General features: G+C 35.6%; 1 protein-coding gene across 2 annotated transcripts in view; it reads right to left on the bottom strand.

Moving 5' to 3' along the window:
• The window catches only part of LOC128547967 (probable methyltransferase-like protein 24), a 101,960-nt gene that overhangs the window by 36,134 nt on the left and 49,451 nt on the right, over positions 1-16,375 (bottom strand). For both annotated transcript variants that reach the window (XM_053522001.1, XM_053521997.1), the window contains exon 3: positions 11-133. In XM_053522001.1, coding sequence (XP_053377976.1) covers positions 11-133 — 123 coding nt within the window. The remainder of the gene's footprint in view (positions 1-10; positions 134-16,375) is intronic.

Raw genomic sequence — 16,375 nt, 5'->3', positions numbered from 1 at the left:
TCATACTTACCCAAAAGAGTAAATAAGGCATTGTTTCGGGAGCTCATCTATGCATGATTGGTATCCACTTGAGCGTTGAAAGGGGCCAAGTCTCAGTTGCATGTTACAAACTATTTGTATTGTGTTCATATACCTGCAAAAATATATACATGCCAGGGGCCGTATTCATAAAGCATCTTAAGTATAAGTATAAGGAACTGATTATTTACTTAAGTATTACTTAGGTTAGAAATTTATTTTACTTAAGTATATTTGTTATTCATATAACAACTTAATAAGTAATTCTTGTTGTTTTATTGTGGACGAAACACTTTAATCGTACTCACCACGCTATTTTATTTTCTGACTTAAGTCATTTCTTACGTATCTTAAGTTTTAGCTGTTTTATGACTAGAACTTCAGTTTTTACTTAGACTTAAGTTGAAATCACCACAAACTTAAGTAAAATCTTAAACTTAAGTCAAAACTTATACTTAAGATACTTTATGAATACGGCCCCAGGTTTAATAAATAGTTTAGTTAGTTGATCATTTTCATCACTATTTTTCTGGTTTAAACATTGAAAGGCAAAGATAAACTTCAGGAAGCACAAAGTTCATCAAACAAAGCCAGGGCTATACAAAGCGGAATAGGACTCACACATGAAGAAACTGTAGTGAAAAAAAATATAACGATCATATTTCTTCAAAATTCAAACCACACATATACTTACGTTTACATGTAATAGTAACAATTGATTGTTGCTTAAAATACTAATAGAAAAACAAACCAGCAATTATTAACATGATACATTTATTTAGAAAATTAAAAATTCAAAAAACGTGAAATAATTAACTTGTTTTTAATTCTGATTCTATTATGTAAGAAAAATCTTAATCCATTCCGGGTCGAACCTAAATCCAAGTACCTATTAATTCCAAACATTTCAAACAAAGTCCAAACAGAATTCTGTATATCTAAGGAACATTATTTTCTTCCACAATGTAAATGTATGTCCATCAATTTCATTATGTGTAAATGTGCATTTTTGTTATCAATAAGTACAAGAAAGTATTTCAATAAGACCTTAACTTTGGTCTTGTCCTGTCCTCAGACAGCTTCCTATTTATAGCATTATGCAAAGCACCAGCACTTTCAGGTATCAAAAAGACGTAACAAAAAGAGTCAAGAAATATCGGGAATAATCCATACCTTAAAAAATGTAAACAAAATTTGATACAACCGTCTAGAATACCATGCACAATAATTACTTACTGACACAAATGATGTCCGAAAACTAGTGAGGCTTTACAGTAACAAATGGGTACTTAGAGTAATATTAAGAAGGGTAAATGATATGTATATGACAGTACGCATTTGTTGTATGCAAAATTATAAAAACGGGGATATGATAAAGGAACCATGGAGGTGTTTAAGGAAGGAAACTACTCTAAAAACACACATGTTACCAGGCCACAAACCATAGCAGAGTAAGCATTGTCGCGCATAATAACAACACACAAGTAAAAACAAACGTTTACAAAATGATGAAAATGATTTTCAGTGGCCTTGATTGTGACTTACTGGCCTACTTTCTTGTGTTTTTTAAGCTACAGCTTTGGGAATTTGGATGACATTTATATTTTTGCATGCCGATCTTTAAACAGACTTTCAGTGATCATCAATGTGACCTATTGACCAACTTTCTTGTTTTTGAAGCTACAGCAAAAGGATTTGATTCACCTGTAATATTTCTTTTTTTTTGACAAATTTCAAAAGTAATCTTGCATAACCTTTACCTTGTCTCATTCCTTTAATTTTCTTGTTTTTAAAGCTTTAGCTAAGAAATTTGTTCAAGCAAACAAGTCTACATAGTTGAGCAATATAGGGCCATTATGGCCCTCTTGTACATAATGTACTCATAAAAATAGACAAGTCTGTTTATGAAAAGAAAAGAAATGTCAGGGTGAAATTTCAAAGTATTTGTAAACAGCCTAGGGCATGATCAGCAGGCACACTTGTTCTGAGACAACAAGGCCTGAACTGTTTGCAAATTTTTGAAGTTATGCTTAGCAACAGGAAAGTTAGGTGTTACAGGGCATAGCTCTATTCTCAGAATAGTAGACAAAAAAAACTGTTCATTTATTTATTATTCTTTAGATTCTGACCTGAGTATTGATGGGGAAACCGACGAAGATGATAAGGATGAAGTATCCAACTCGCTAGTCAATTCTTCAATCTCAATCACTGATACAGAAGATATTGTAGCGGAGTCCACACTCCCAGGTAATGCAGTTATTGTGCATTCCTAAAGTACTGGACTTTATTTTATGAGCTACACCATGGTAAAATGAACCTATAGAAATCTTCAAAGCTTTGCCATCTGTGCAGACCAAAAACCGCATGCACCGTCCGCGCAGTCTGATCAGGACCAACACTGTTCGTTGTTTTATTAAAACAGGCTTATCCTACCTAAAGATGCAATTTTCTGATCCTAATTCGGATGCATACATGGGCAGGCCATCGTAAATATATAAATTTCGAAAATGGTTATGGTGCAGCATATGGTTATGGTTTGTTTGCGCTTCTCTGTTCGTTTGATGTAACTTTTTTGATGAATCATTTTACTACAATAATTATTATTTCAAAGTCATATGGCAATTTATTTGATTTGAACAGATGAAAGTGTTTATCTAAACGTCATGTGAGAGAAAAAAAAATCAATGAGAATAAATGCAAACAAGCAGATGAATTTTAGTGTTTGAAACATAGAAAATCCTATGATATTACCTCACTCTATATAGACTGAATGTCAAAAATCATTCACCTTTTTTTCTTTTTTTTTTTTCACTGAGATATTTCTTGTTGTTTTGTTTTTACTTTTTGTCACTAAAGCTGACACTATAGGTTATTGATGATTAAACGGACAAAATCTATGAAAAGCATTGTTTCTCAAGAAACAAATATGGCCCAATCTTCATGAAACTTAGTTAGAATGTTTGTCATCATCAAATGATAGGTCAACTTCAAAACTGAGTCATTGGGATCAAAAACCAGGTCACACTGTCAAATCTTAGAAAAAGATAGTAAACCAATTAGATGCCACATTTTGAAAGATTTGAAATTTAAAGTAGCCAGTGAAATTTGTAAAGTAGCGAACATCTCATGTGACTCATTATTCTAAAGTTAGTAACTGCCTCATGATCAATTATGTGTTCTAATTTTAGTTTCTGTTATCATGATTTAAGACATTTTATCCTATAACTCATAACAATCGTCTTCCACCGCTGTGTTGTATGATTTATGTTGAGAAGTTGGCAGTTACTTGCGGAGATCAGGGTTAGTACTGGTATGGTTTCCAGGAACACTGTTTAGGTTAACTGCCCGCCAGAACATAACTGTAATACTGTTGAAAACAGGTGTTAAACCTCATACAAACCAAACCAAATCCATTAAAAATATGTATAGTTCTTGATAATTATGTTATAAAATTTTTACCTGTTATATAACATAGATGCCTTGTTAGTACATACACTACAATAAAAAGTGACAATATGCGAATGTTTATGGCCCCGGCATCTAGTAATCATACTGTCCGTCCGTCCAGTTAACATTTTTTCGGGTAGTTAGATTTTTTTCAATTTCTACTAAAGCTACTGCAATGAAGCTTCACACAGGTACTTATCAGTATAAGACTCATGTGCCTGACAAGTACCATAACTAATGCAATAGTCAGTTATCTTCCCTTAATGAACTTAGACAAAAGGTTAACCTTTTTCGGCACATTGGCAATTTTTCTCTTTTTTTCAATTTTTACAAAAACTACTGCAATGAAACTTCACACACTCACGTGTCACTATACAGCACATGTGTCGGACAAGTACCATCACTTTAGCAACAGGTTTTCTTCAGTCATCTTCTCCAAAAGGTTAAGCTTTTTTACACATTGAAATGTGTTCAATTTCTATAAGAGTGAAGGTGTAAATAATTATAGCTTTTAACCAAATGCAGCATTAACGTTAATTCAACAGATTTAACCCATATTTCATACAAACATGTTTTACGTCTGCTGCATTATGTCTGCTGCAGCAGACGACGTTTGAACACATTGTAGCAAATAAAGCAATTTCTTAACTTTGCCACCATGTTTTCAATACTAGTACTTTCCAACTATAGGGTTTACATTTCTATTAGTAGTAAAGACATTTATCTAGATATTTCTAAATGTCGTGTGCTTCAAAAATGCCGTTTGAGGGAAAGGTAAACATAGCGTTTTATCTGTGCATTACTGCTAGAAATTTTGGGATGAGAAAAATATGAAATGTATTAAATGCATACTGTGTTGATATTTCAACTTATGCCATACATTTTCACAACTCTAAACATGCTAACGGTGACATCTGTGCAGACTGACCATACTCTACACTGTTGGCTGTTCAAAGGACCTCGGATATTTTCCTATTTAGATTGCCTATCAAATTAAGTAAAAACTGACCTAGGGCTAGACTTCTGAAATAGCATAATAAAGATACTTAAAGACCATTTCTTGATATATTCGAGTGAATTTTACAAGTTTGTTAACAAAAAAGATGATTTTGTAGACATTTCTCATTTTCATTTCTATTGAAATATGAACAATAATCATTTTTATGTTTTAAACATATTTCCCCCCAGTGACGCAACAAAATATTTCACATGCCTTTGTTAATTAGTTAGTTTAAACATATTTTATTGCTTATAATACATGTATTTATATCATTACATCAACATATGGATATTAACAATCGATTGAATTTTAGCAATAGGGTCGGACCACAAGTTCTGCCAACATTAGTAAACGGCCCTTCCCTCGAAAATTAACTATTGCATAAAATTAATTACTTTTACGAAATAAACAATTATAACATGTATTACAAAAGTTTGAATGCCTTTGTTAATGATCATCATGTACGTATGTTGCAAAAATGGTACTTGGACACAGGGGGGAAAATGTTAAAAATTGAAAAAAAATACATGCAGGGTGTCAGCAAATGAATTTTACGTAAGATATTTTGACACTTATTGCATGTGTTTCCTAAATCTTACATATTTAGAGCCTTATTCGTTTTTGTAAATATTTCAAGCATAGAAAACACAATAATAAATAGAAAGGGGACAAAGAACTTCAAGCTTGAAAGCAGACCGATCCTGGTATGTTTATCTTATGATTTTTGTTAATCAGGTCTACGGCCTCTTGACAGTCGAAGTCCGTCAACAGTGTCATGAGGATTGAGGCATCAGCGTCTGTCACAAGTCGCGACATGAACCAAGCAAGTTTCTTAGACATATATAACAAGATGTATGTGTCTTCAACCTAAACATCAATTAATTCCAAAAATGTTACCAAAATTAGATGTGAATCCATTACAACAGGAAGAAGTGAGAAGAAAATTCGTGTATGCAGTTTCAACCCAAGATCTGTCAAAAATAAGACAGTTTCTCTGTGTGATCACATAGTTTCAAATGATTTTGATTTGGTAGCACTCACTGAGACTTGGCTCGGAACTACCATGGATAAAACGTGTATTGGCGAACTTGTAGCGAATGGATATTCAATTAAAAGTGTGGCAGGGTGCAGCGGCAGCCGTGGAAGGGGTGTGGCTCTCATACATAAATCTGCATTTACTCTTCGTGTTGTTGCATCTAGTCGTGACAAAGATTTTAAACAATTTGAATACATGGATTGTAATTTGAGCTTCAATGGATTTTCTGCACGAGTGGCAGTGATATATAGATTACCACCAACAAAACAAAACGGTTTAAAGACTAGTGTGTTTCTAGAGGAAGAATGGCCTACTTTCCTAGGCAGGTATGCTACAGCTGATAAAGACATCATCATTGTGGGAGACATGAATTTCCATCTTGATATTCCATCAGACCGAGATGCTGTCAGATTTAAAAGTGTTCTTCAGTCATGTGGTATGCATCAACATGTGAACGGACCAACCCGTGCCCGCGGTCATACATTAGATGTTGTAATAACCAGGAACGACAGCAAAATAATATCATGTGTTAACGTCATCGATCCAGGTCATTGTGACAATACTGGTAATATGTCACAGGATCACCTTGCAATTCACTTCAACGCCTGTGCCGCAAAACCAGCTACGATACGGAAGCAAGTTTCTTTTCGGAAATTACGCTCTATTGACGTAAGTTCTTTCAAACAAGACATCTCGGCGTCCCTTGCACTAAATACGTTTCCAGAAGACGCAGACGTGGATCAGCTAGTAAATGCATATTCAAAAGGATTATCCTTACTGATAGATAAACACGCTCCTTTACGCACAAAAACTATCGATCTTCGACCTAGCTGTCCGTGGTTTACAGACGAACTTCATCAGGCTATACACTTAAAACGCAAGCTTGAGCGGAAGTGGCGTAAATCCAAACTAACAATCGACCATCAACTTTATAGGGACCAATGTGCTACCATGAATAAACACCTAATTCAGGCCCGAGCCGACTACTTCTCTGATAAGGTGAAGTCGTGTGGCACTGACCAAAAAGGTTTGGCCAAGATAACCAAAAATCTACTAGGAGACAGCCAAGATGCTTCCCGTCCCTCTAACACATCATCAAAGGAACTTGCGCAGAAGTTTAGTGACTTTTTCATCGAGAAAATTGAGAACATTCGGAATGATATTATTTCGCATAGCCAAACCGATCGTGATTCAGTAGACTTGCATTGTTCAGAACACCAAGAAGTAGCAAACTGTCTTATTGGTTTGGCTCCTACAACGATAGAAGAGGTAGAACAATTATACAAATATCTCCAAACAAATCCTGCGAACGTGACCCTTTACCAACATGGCTTCTGAAGAAATGTCTCGATGAGCTCTTGCCGCTGATAACAAACATCATAAATACATCAATGGAATTAGGGTATGTACCAAAAGAGTTTGAAAGTGCTAGGATAAGACCCCTGCTTAAGAATCCAGGTCTTGAACCAAACATTCTCAAAAACTACAGGCCTGTATCTAACCTCCCTTTCATTTCAAAAATCTTAGAAAAGGTAGTAGATGCGCGTCTTGAGCGGCACTTGGGTGAAAATGAGCTACATGAGGGACTGCAGTCTGCTTACAGAAAGTTTCATTCAACTGAGTCGGCTTTGATAAAGGTACAGAATGACATCCTCACATCTCTCGATCAAAATTCTGTAACAGTCCTCGTGCTACTCGATCTTTCTGCGGCTTTCGACACGATTGATCACCAAACAATGTTACACCGGCTCGAACATCATTTTGGAGTCACAGACAAAGCACTTGCATGGATGTCATCATATCTTAATGACCGCTATCAAACTGTATGCGTTGATGGTGAGTTGTCGACGCCTACGTTGATGAAATACAGTGTGCCCCAGGGATCAGTGCTTGGTCCAAAGAACTATATCATGTACACTAAACCCGTGGGTGCCATATGCAGACGTCATGGACTTCTTCATCATTTCTACGCTGATGACTCTCAATTATACCTATCTTTTAAGCCGATAGAGGCTGTGGCCAGAAATGAAGCTTTGTGCCGCATTGAGAGCTGTCTGGCTGAAATTGTCTCGTGGATGGATTCCAACATGCTGAAGCTCAATGCTGATAAAACTGAGGTAATGCTATTGACATCAAAGCGTAACTCCAAGTATATTGATGACGTTTCTGTGAAGGTCGGTGATTCTGTGATAAAATCCACGAAATGTGTTAGGAATCTTGGAGCAGTATTTGACAGCGGTATGGATATAGAACAACAAGTCAACTCGGTGTGCCGGGCTGGATATGCACAACTTCGCAGAATAGGCCAAATCAGACGGTATCTTACCAGTGATGCCATAAAAACCCTTATAAACAGCCTGGTTACTTCACGGTTAGACTACTGTAATGCCTTGTTAAGTGGTATACCAAACAGCACACGTAACAAGTTGCAACATGTCCAGAACACTGCAGCTCGCGTAATCACTAAGACGCCCCGTCGCAATCATATAACACCGGTTCTGAAGGAGCTTCACTGGTTGCCAGTGAAATACAGGTTGCAGTACAAGGTTCTGACCCACACCTTTAAGGCTTTACACAATCAGTCCCCTGCCTATATTAGGGATATGCTAGAAGTGTATAAACCGGTCAGGACCCTAAGATCACAAGACACGCTGTCACTGGTTATGCCAAAATCTAAAACCATGATGTATGGCAATCGCAGCTTTTCGTGCACTGCTCCAAAGCTTTGCAACTCCCTTCCTGTCAAGATCAGGGAAGCTGACACGCTAGCTGCTTTCAAAAGCCTGCTCAAAACCCACTTCTTTGTACAGTACTTTGTTAACTGACCGATACATTTATGTTTTTTATCTTGTTTTTTAAATTATACTTGTTTTCATTCATGATTTTTGTTAATGTGGAATGCATTATGTTTGTATAAGTATTTGTTTGTAGTTTTGCAATGTATTCTGTAAAGCACTTTTGAACGTGTACAAGTGCATGAAAAGAGATCTATACAATTATGGCACACCTAGACTGCATGTTAAGAACTTTGGCTTTAATTCGAACCAAAGAAGCACTGTATCCAGCATCCTCTAACTAACACTGACGCCTTCAGAACTAACACTGACGCCCCAAGAACTAACACTGACGCCTCCAGAACTAACACTGACACCTCTAGAATTAACACCAATTCACACACACGTCTGAACTGAAACTTATTCCGAAGCCGACAGAAATACTAGTAACGACCCCAAAGGAATATCGACATTAATGTTGATACTAGTTAGTGAAGTTCTATAACTGAAAAAGGCCAGCTACGTCAATGTGTGTAAAACACTTCATGTATGCAATATATAACCCTGCCTATAATGCCCGGTCAGTATTGTACATGTGTACTGCATGTGTCAATATACAGTATAGCAATAGATTATAGAAAACAAACAGTAGGCTATGATCAATGCATTAGTTATCATGAGCACTCGGGTGAAAAGAACTGAAGTACAGTTGTGTTGCCAAAAATTTTGTTCCACTTTTATTTTTTGCTTTTCAGTTATTTTTAAAACTGTTAATAAAACTGATAATTTGCATAGTAAAAATTTATATTTGTTCTAAAACACTTTATAATAGACATACCTTAAATGCATATGCTTATTTCACCAAAGATACACATTTTACATTTTTCAAAAAATATGACCCTCGGTCACAAAACTGCTCAAATTTCAAGACAACGAGTATGAATTATTATTATTATTAATGACAGTTTGATAGGTATATAACTAATGTATGCGTAATTGGAGCCATTATATAAAATTATCAGCTATTGAAGTCATGAAATGGCATTGAAATTTGGGCAAAATCCATAGCATAATGTCCGATGTCCTTTACATTTTCATCTTGCCTTCCCCATAAGGTCCAGTGGACCGTTCCAAAATCACATATTGACCAGTTCTTGGTTCACATTTAGCGGGAAAAGGGTTAAAATGGGGGTGGTGGGGGGGGGGCAAAGCTTAGGGTTCTACAGTTTCATTGGAAGTATTATGTGTTCTGAATTAATAATATGTATAAATGTTTACAGTTATTTTAATTTATGCCACAGATATATGGGCCACGTTATGGCAGAATGTGCCTTCTGGTATCCTCGTAAATTTCCGGAAAGTTTATATCTAGACTGTCTGTTTAGGCTGTCTTGTGCATTTATGCATCTGAATAGGCCTAAAAGATTGCATCTTCAGATAGGATAAGACTTCTTTGACATAGAGTGCGGGCCCTGATCAGATTGCACGGATGCCCAGACTGATCTAGGCCCAAACTGTTCATAAAGCCTTGAAGAATTTCGAAAGTCCATTTTCCCTTGACCCGGCTCATAAATACATTTCATCTGTTCATACAAACGTATGTTTTCTGCTATGCCCTTGATATGTTGTAAATAAAATCTTGAAATTTCGAATCACTTTTTTCGTCTTGTATTATTTGGCAAAAAAAAAATCTGTTTTCTAACCCTACCTAGCCAAACATATTTGGGACCTTATTTGCCTTATTGCTTTTCTAAGCAGTGAAAAAAGAAGAGAAATGAATATATTATGATTACCAGGAAGCTAGTACATTGATATTCCTGTATCCAATTGTAAATGGTAACTGTCAATGCTCTGCTATCAATACCTCAATATATTCCGGTGACATAGTGTAGATGTATAATAAGGCCCTTAAGGTCTGCACGTTTGAATCGAATTTTTTTCTACAATGTAGAATTTGATTAACTTTGATTTTTCAAAACTTCAGAATATACCTAGAAAATACAGTAAAGGAAAAGGATAGGGTCGTGTGTTTCATTTTTTGCTAGATTGATGTGAAAAAAAAATGGACCTCGTGATGGGAGTCTATGGGAAAATAGCAATTTTCATAAAATTTTGCGATTAAAAACTTTTCTGCAATGTAGATTTTTGTGAAACTTCACACAGTCGTAGATATGCATATGGCCTATAATACAGTGAAACAAAATGTATAGGTCCGTGTGCTTATTTCTGAGATGTTTGGTTGATTAAAGTGAACCGCCTATTTGAATCTAATTTAAAGATATTATTTTGAATTATTTAACGTGTCAGATGTTTAAATATCATATTTTAACTTTAGAAAGACAGAGACTGTTACAATTTAATAAATTTATTTACATGTTGCCTTGAACCCATAAACTGATTTTCATTTCCGTACGCCGAATCCAGTATTTATTTTATGTTTTCCGGATAAATGACGTTACGCCAGCACTTCCGGTATATCAAACGTACATAACTACCTTAAGTTAATTTAATGGTGGAATTAAGTTCACAGGGGTGGTTTTTGTGCTGACTTTGTATCATGGCAGGCACATAGTGATCAATGTCCGTTGTTGGCTTCACACTTGCGGTTACGTTACCAACTACTGATGATATTGCAATGAGACTTCACGTGTCTTTCTAATGCAATAGGCTACGACCAGTGTGAAGTTCGAAGCGTCCAGGTTAACCCTAATTAGGGTCGCCAACACGTCCCTGGCCTTTTGTTTAGACACCTTACAAAATTGGTATTAGTCGACAGAAACATGAAACTTGGCACAATTTTATGATTCTTTTTACATAAATTTTAGCCATGTATGTGTTATTCAAGAAATAAAAAAAAGACCGTGTGAAACAAACAGCCGTAATTCTTGAATTTCCGTATAGTTTATATGTTGCTATAATACGTTAATTGTCCGAGCTTGACATGCAGATCAAAGATACTGCCTGCCAAATAGTCCGTATGTTTGGGCTAGAAACACGCAATAAGTGTTTGATTATTCGTAACAACAAAGCATACCATAAGACAGATGTTATATTTTAATGGTATTTTTGTTTTGTTTTGTTTGTTTTTTATCGTTGGTAGCGGTTGCCCATATGGCCAACGCTAAGAGATTAGTAGTTTTATTTGTGTGGGATAGTGCAATGATACCAGAGCATCTCAATTCAAGAAAAGAAAAGATTCTATTGCTTTTTTACGTACCAGGTGTAAAGCACCAATACACGTGGACCTAAGTTTAAATCTCATCCGAAGGACTGTTTTTTAGAAATTTTAATGGCCAGCCCGGGAAACGGACCCGACAACCAGAGATAACCAGTCTCGCGTTCTAACGATAGAGCTAAACTAAACTAAAAATGGCATGCTTTACCATCAAACCCATTGTCTATATATGTTTCGTATTGCCCGGCCGACGTTACGAGGTTGGTTATTCTTATATGCGAGCTAAATATTCTATTATGCAAAAAGGTCAAGCACAGCCTGCTTTTTGCTCAGGCTTAAACAGAACATATGTTGAACCGCATAAACGCTAATGATTTAGGTGTCTTTTGCTAAATCTTATCGTTTAAGTAACACAAAAAGAAATCAAATGAAAAATTGCTTCTTTTCGTTTACTAGGTAAAATTGCATAATGGATATACATCAAAACACTATTGAACACTATCAAAAGTTCGTATAGGTCCGTACATCAACAATTTACGCTTGATACATATAAAATTGCCCTTGAAGCCTGTTTCTCGGCATTGTAATCGTTAAATTTGATTAAAGAAAACGTAAATGGATGTTAAAGAAAACGATTTATTTTGGAAATCTTACGTACTGAACACCAAAAATGTTTTTATTGTGTATCTCGTTCGACGCTATTGCATCCTGAATACAGCCTAAATAGGTTCTGAATCCCATGTACCAAACGGGGGGATGTCACATTCTTATATTTGACCACTCCTCAAATTGACCGTATCAAGTGCTTGCTTGGAAACATACATTCACAGGCCGCCAGCCTCGTCATTGTGGCGATTAAGATTACTGTAACATGTTTTTTATACTAATCTGTCGCCGATTTGGTTTTAAGATCAGACTTTTGGAACTGGCCTATGAATAATTGGGCAAGGTAGGCCCATATGTGGGTTTTATTCCAGATTCCCCGTTTCGTACCTTCTATGAGTGTGTGTGTGTGTGTGTGTGTGTGTGTGTGTGTAGGAGGGGGGGGGGGAGATGTAAACGTGAATACACACCAACGTACCGGGGATACGCCATAACCCGGGGAATTCCCCAGTTCAATATAACAATACCACGTTAATCCTGACCTTGAAATTAGTCATCTCTCGAAATTTGAGCCCATTCTGAGCGATAGAAATTTATTCCCCGGTAGGTAGGTTTTAGTCATACACATATCTCACACACAGTTAGAAATTTACCAGAGTGCGTATCCTTCGCCATTTACTGCAGTTCCCCGATTAACCTGTATTAAGGTAGCAGGGTACACTTAGATTCGAAAATTTTGGGCACGGACAGTCTTATATCTTATATGTAGCGAATCGCAATATTGCACTTCCCTTATGAGCAGAATCAGGATGGCAATTTTATAAATTGCGTGCATGTTTTGTGCTTTTAATTAATGACAAGATCAGGATTCTCATACAAGAATAAAGAAAGTTATCAAAACGAAAGTTTTACACCATCCATGAAAAATAGCATGCCAAAATCATCAATTTTGCACTTTCTGAACAGCCTGCAATGATCCCACTGCAAGAACAATGCCCAATTTTATTGCATTTCTCAATTTAATAGTCCTTACTGAACTTCAGGATATAAACGGAATGGGGACCCATCCAGCTCCTTTTTTCACAAAATAGCGAAAATATTCCTGAGTATCAATCAACAAGCACAGAACCCTTCCGTGATTTGAATTTTCCGCGAAAAGGTGCCTCATTGATTCATACAAAGCTACCAGCAGTTAGTTTTACAACTGACATCAGAATTTTACGTGTGTCGGCTGTATAAATTTTCTAAAGAATTGACAATCATTATCTCTCACCTTAATTTACAGACATCCAAAATCACAAAGTTCTAATTATAACAAATATTGACGTGGACCAAAATTCGAAGTGTACCCTGCTACCTTTACAACTCGTAGTACATACACACCAAGGTTTAAATCATTATCACTGATCTAACTATGTTTTCGACATTTTAAGCTCATTGGTGAAATTAAAATCTTAATCATTAATTAATTACTAATTTAAGATGTTTTCACATTCACGAGACGATGTTATATATCGATGTTTCCGGATATCTTGTCCTGCTTATTGATTCAACATTTCGCTTTTATTGCTATGTTAAGGTAGTTCTGCACGTTTGATAAACCGGAAGTGATGGCGTAACGTCATTTATCCGGAAAACGTAGAATAAGGCCTGGATTCGGCGTACGGAAATGACCATCATTTTATGAATTAATTGAAATCTGTGAGTAAATTTATTACAATGGCACTGTTGCTATATTTCTAAAGTCAAAATATGATATTAAAACATATGACGCGTTAAAATAATCAAAATAATGTCTTAAAATTAGCGTGAAATGTCCGGTTCACTTTAATCATGGTCAAATATCTCAGAAATAAGCGCACGGACCTATACATTTTATTTCACCAAATTATAGGCCATGTGTTTATTTACAGCTGTGAGAAGTTTCATTAAAATCTACATTGTAGAAAAAATTCTGTTCGCGAAAATATTACGAAAGTAATGATTTTCCCATAGACTCCCATTATGAAATATTGCGTGAGGACCAAATTTTTCAAATCAGTGTAGCAAAAAATCAAGCACACGACCCTATCTTTTTTATTTGCTGAATTTTTTAGGTATATTCTGAAATTTTGAAAAATCAGAGTTTATTCAAATTCTACATTGTAGAAAAAATTTCGATCCAAACGTGCAGAACTACCTTAATAAAATGATTTGATAATAAAATACTAAATTGAGAATATTGTAATATTCAGGAGCATCACTTAAAATATACAGTTTATTTTTGGTCCATCAATGTATATAATTTACAAACTTTCAACTTCACGCTACTTATATATATGCATTGATTGTGCCGGAAATATCTGTCAGTATAAGATCTATAAAGAAGTTATTCAAGCTGTTCACAACAGTCAGTGCGATATGTTAATAGATGACACCACTACATTACAATTATGTTATAAAATGCAATGTACGTTAAAGTCTGCGTTTTATACTGTTAAGCGTGCAGATACAAAGGCATTTCATTTAAGAAACACAGAAATAATTGAAAGTAACTTCACCCCCTAACACTGCCAGTTTCAGGGTTACATTCGTCCACGACGTGTTTGGGTATTATTTTGGTCTCCCAAAAGAAAAAAAAACAAGAAGATACTAATATCTCTCAAATTACTGTGCTGCATTTGAACAAGAAATATCTTTAAAAAGATGGTCGGCGCAATGTAACTGAAGCACAAGTTATATATGGGCTGAAACTTGTATTTTATATCGTTTGGCAATGTTGAAAGGAGCCTCTGTGAAGTTTTGTATAAATAAGGACAGCAGTTCTGAAGAAGACTGTGTTTAGAAAATGTGAAGGGACACACGACGGACACCAAACGATCACAAGATATATATATCTTTGAGCCTTTGGTGCTTAAAAGATGGAAACAGAAAGCAAACAATATTGAAATACGTTCTATACTTTATTTCTGGAATTGTTGGAAGCAACATGAACCCTTACCCTACTTCAACTTATTATCAAATTTGTCTATCATTCAAAATATGTACAGTACTGTTTTCACCGGAAAGACTAATTTAAAATTTAGAGTCTAACATGTTGTTGCAGGTTAGTCATGATTTGCACTGGTTAGAAATTGTTGCTGTAATGCAGGGTAAGAGTTAAAGACTGCATAAAACAAATAACCTTTTTGTAAAAACAAAACTACAGAAAAGGATCCATCACCTGCTGTTCAATCCGTCTCAAGAAAAAAAAACATAGTACCGTGATATATTACCAACAATTTACTGCTGACTTTGAGATTTTCGCTAGATTTATCTATTTAACCATTTTACGATAATGTAGACCATTATATTTTCCTTCTATGCAAGACGAAAATAAGAAATGTCCACAATGACAACACAAGGTGGTTGGAATTTAGCGACATGATTCCCTGGATGAGCGGATGAATATTTGGTTACGCACACCTGTTCAAGTGTAACGCAGACAACCAGATGGTGCTGTACTTACAGAGTTTATAGATGACGAACGCGTTGTCATTTCACTCAGAGTCACACATATGACTCAGAGTGAAGCATTTTCAGACTTTCCTCCAGTCAGCGCCACTCTTACAAAATCTCTCGTTATGGCTGAAAATACCTAGAATACCTTACCAAGCAATCCGACTGGTACATTATTCAGGCGGCATAAGGTCATACGAGGTCATACAATCGTGCTTAATACGGCGCGCCGAAAAACGGCTGCAATTATTATGTCATTATACCTCCTACGATGAAAATGCTGTGATTCCCATGTGTTTAGTTTCGTCAGAATTATTATTTTCGTCAGAAAATAAAATATTCAATGCATTGTATGAATTCCGATATCTTTATAACTTATCATACCTGTACTAATCATTATCTGCAACTTGAAAACAGAGAAATCATAATCAGTTGTCTACTTGTAATGCAATTATCTACGTATGGTGAAGAGTAGTAAATACTACAAAGCCGAGATATTTTAAAACAATTTTATTTATTACTGTAAGTATTTGTCAAATTTCTAGACCACATTAATCTCGACATTAGTACATTATCTAGTTGATTTTATCTACTACACATCAAAGAAAAGGTCACAAGGATCTGACTCCAGTACGTTGTTAAAACTGTTTAAATACGTGGAAATTCTAAAGCCTAGATCAAAGCTAAATCGTGCACTTATCTTAACACGGGATTTTCATGCTCTTTATCCGCAGTGTTTTGTTAAGGTAAAGAAATTCATAATACAAAATTGTTTCAACAAAGCATAGGCTATAGAGTGTTTTGTACATGTCCGAAATAACTGTAGTTTACGATGGTTCTGATAA

The sequence above is a fragment of the Mercenaria mercenaria genome, chromosome 1, assembly GCF_021730395.1.
Source record: "Mercenaria mercenaria strain notata chromosome 1, MADL_Memer_1, whole genome shotgun sequence".
In the NCBI taxonomy this organism is placed as follows: Eukaryota; Metazoa; Mollusca; class Bivalvia; order Venerida; family Veneridae; genus Mercenaria; species Mercenaria mercenaria.
This window is presented reverse-complemented; position numbering and strand designations above follow the sequence as displayed.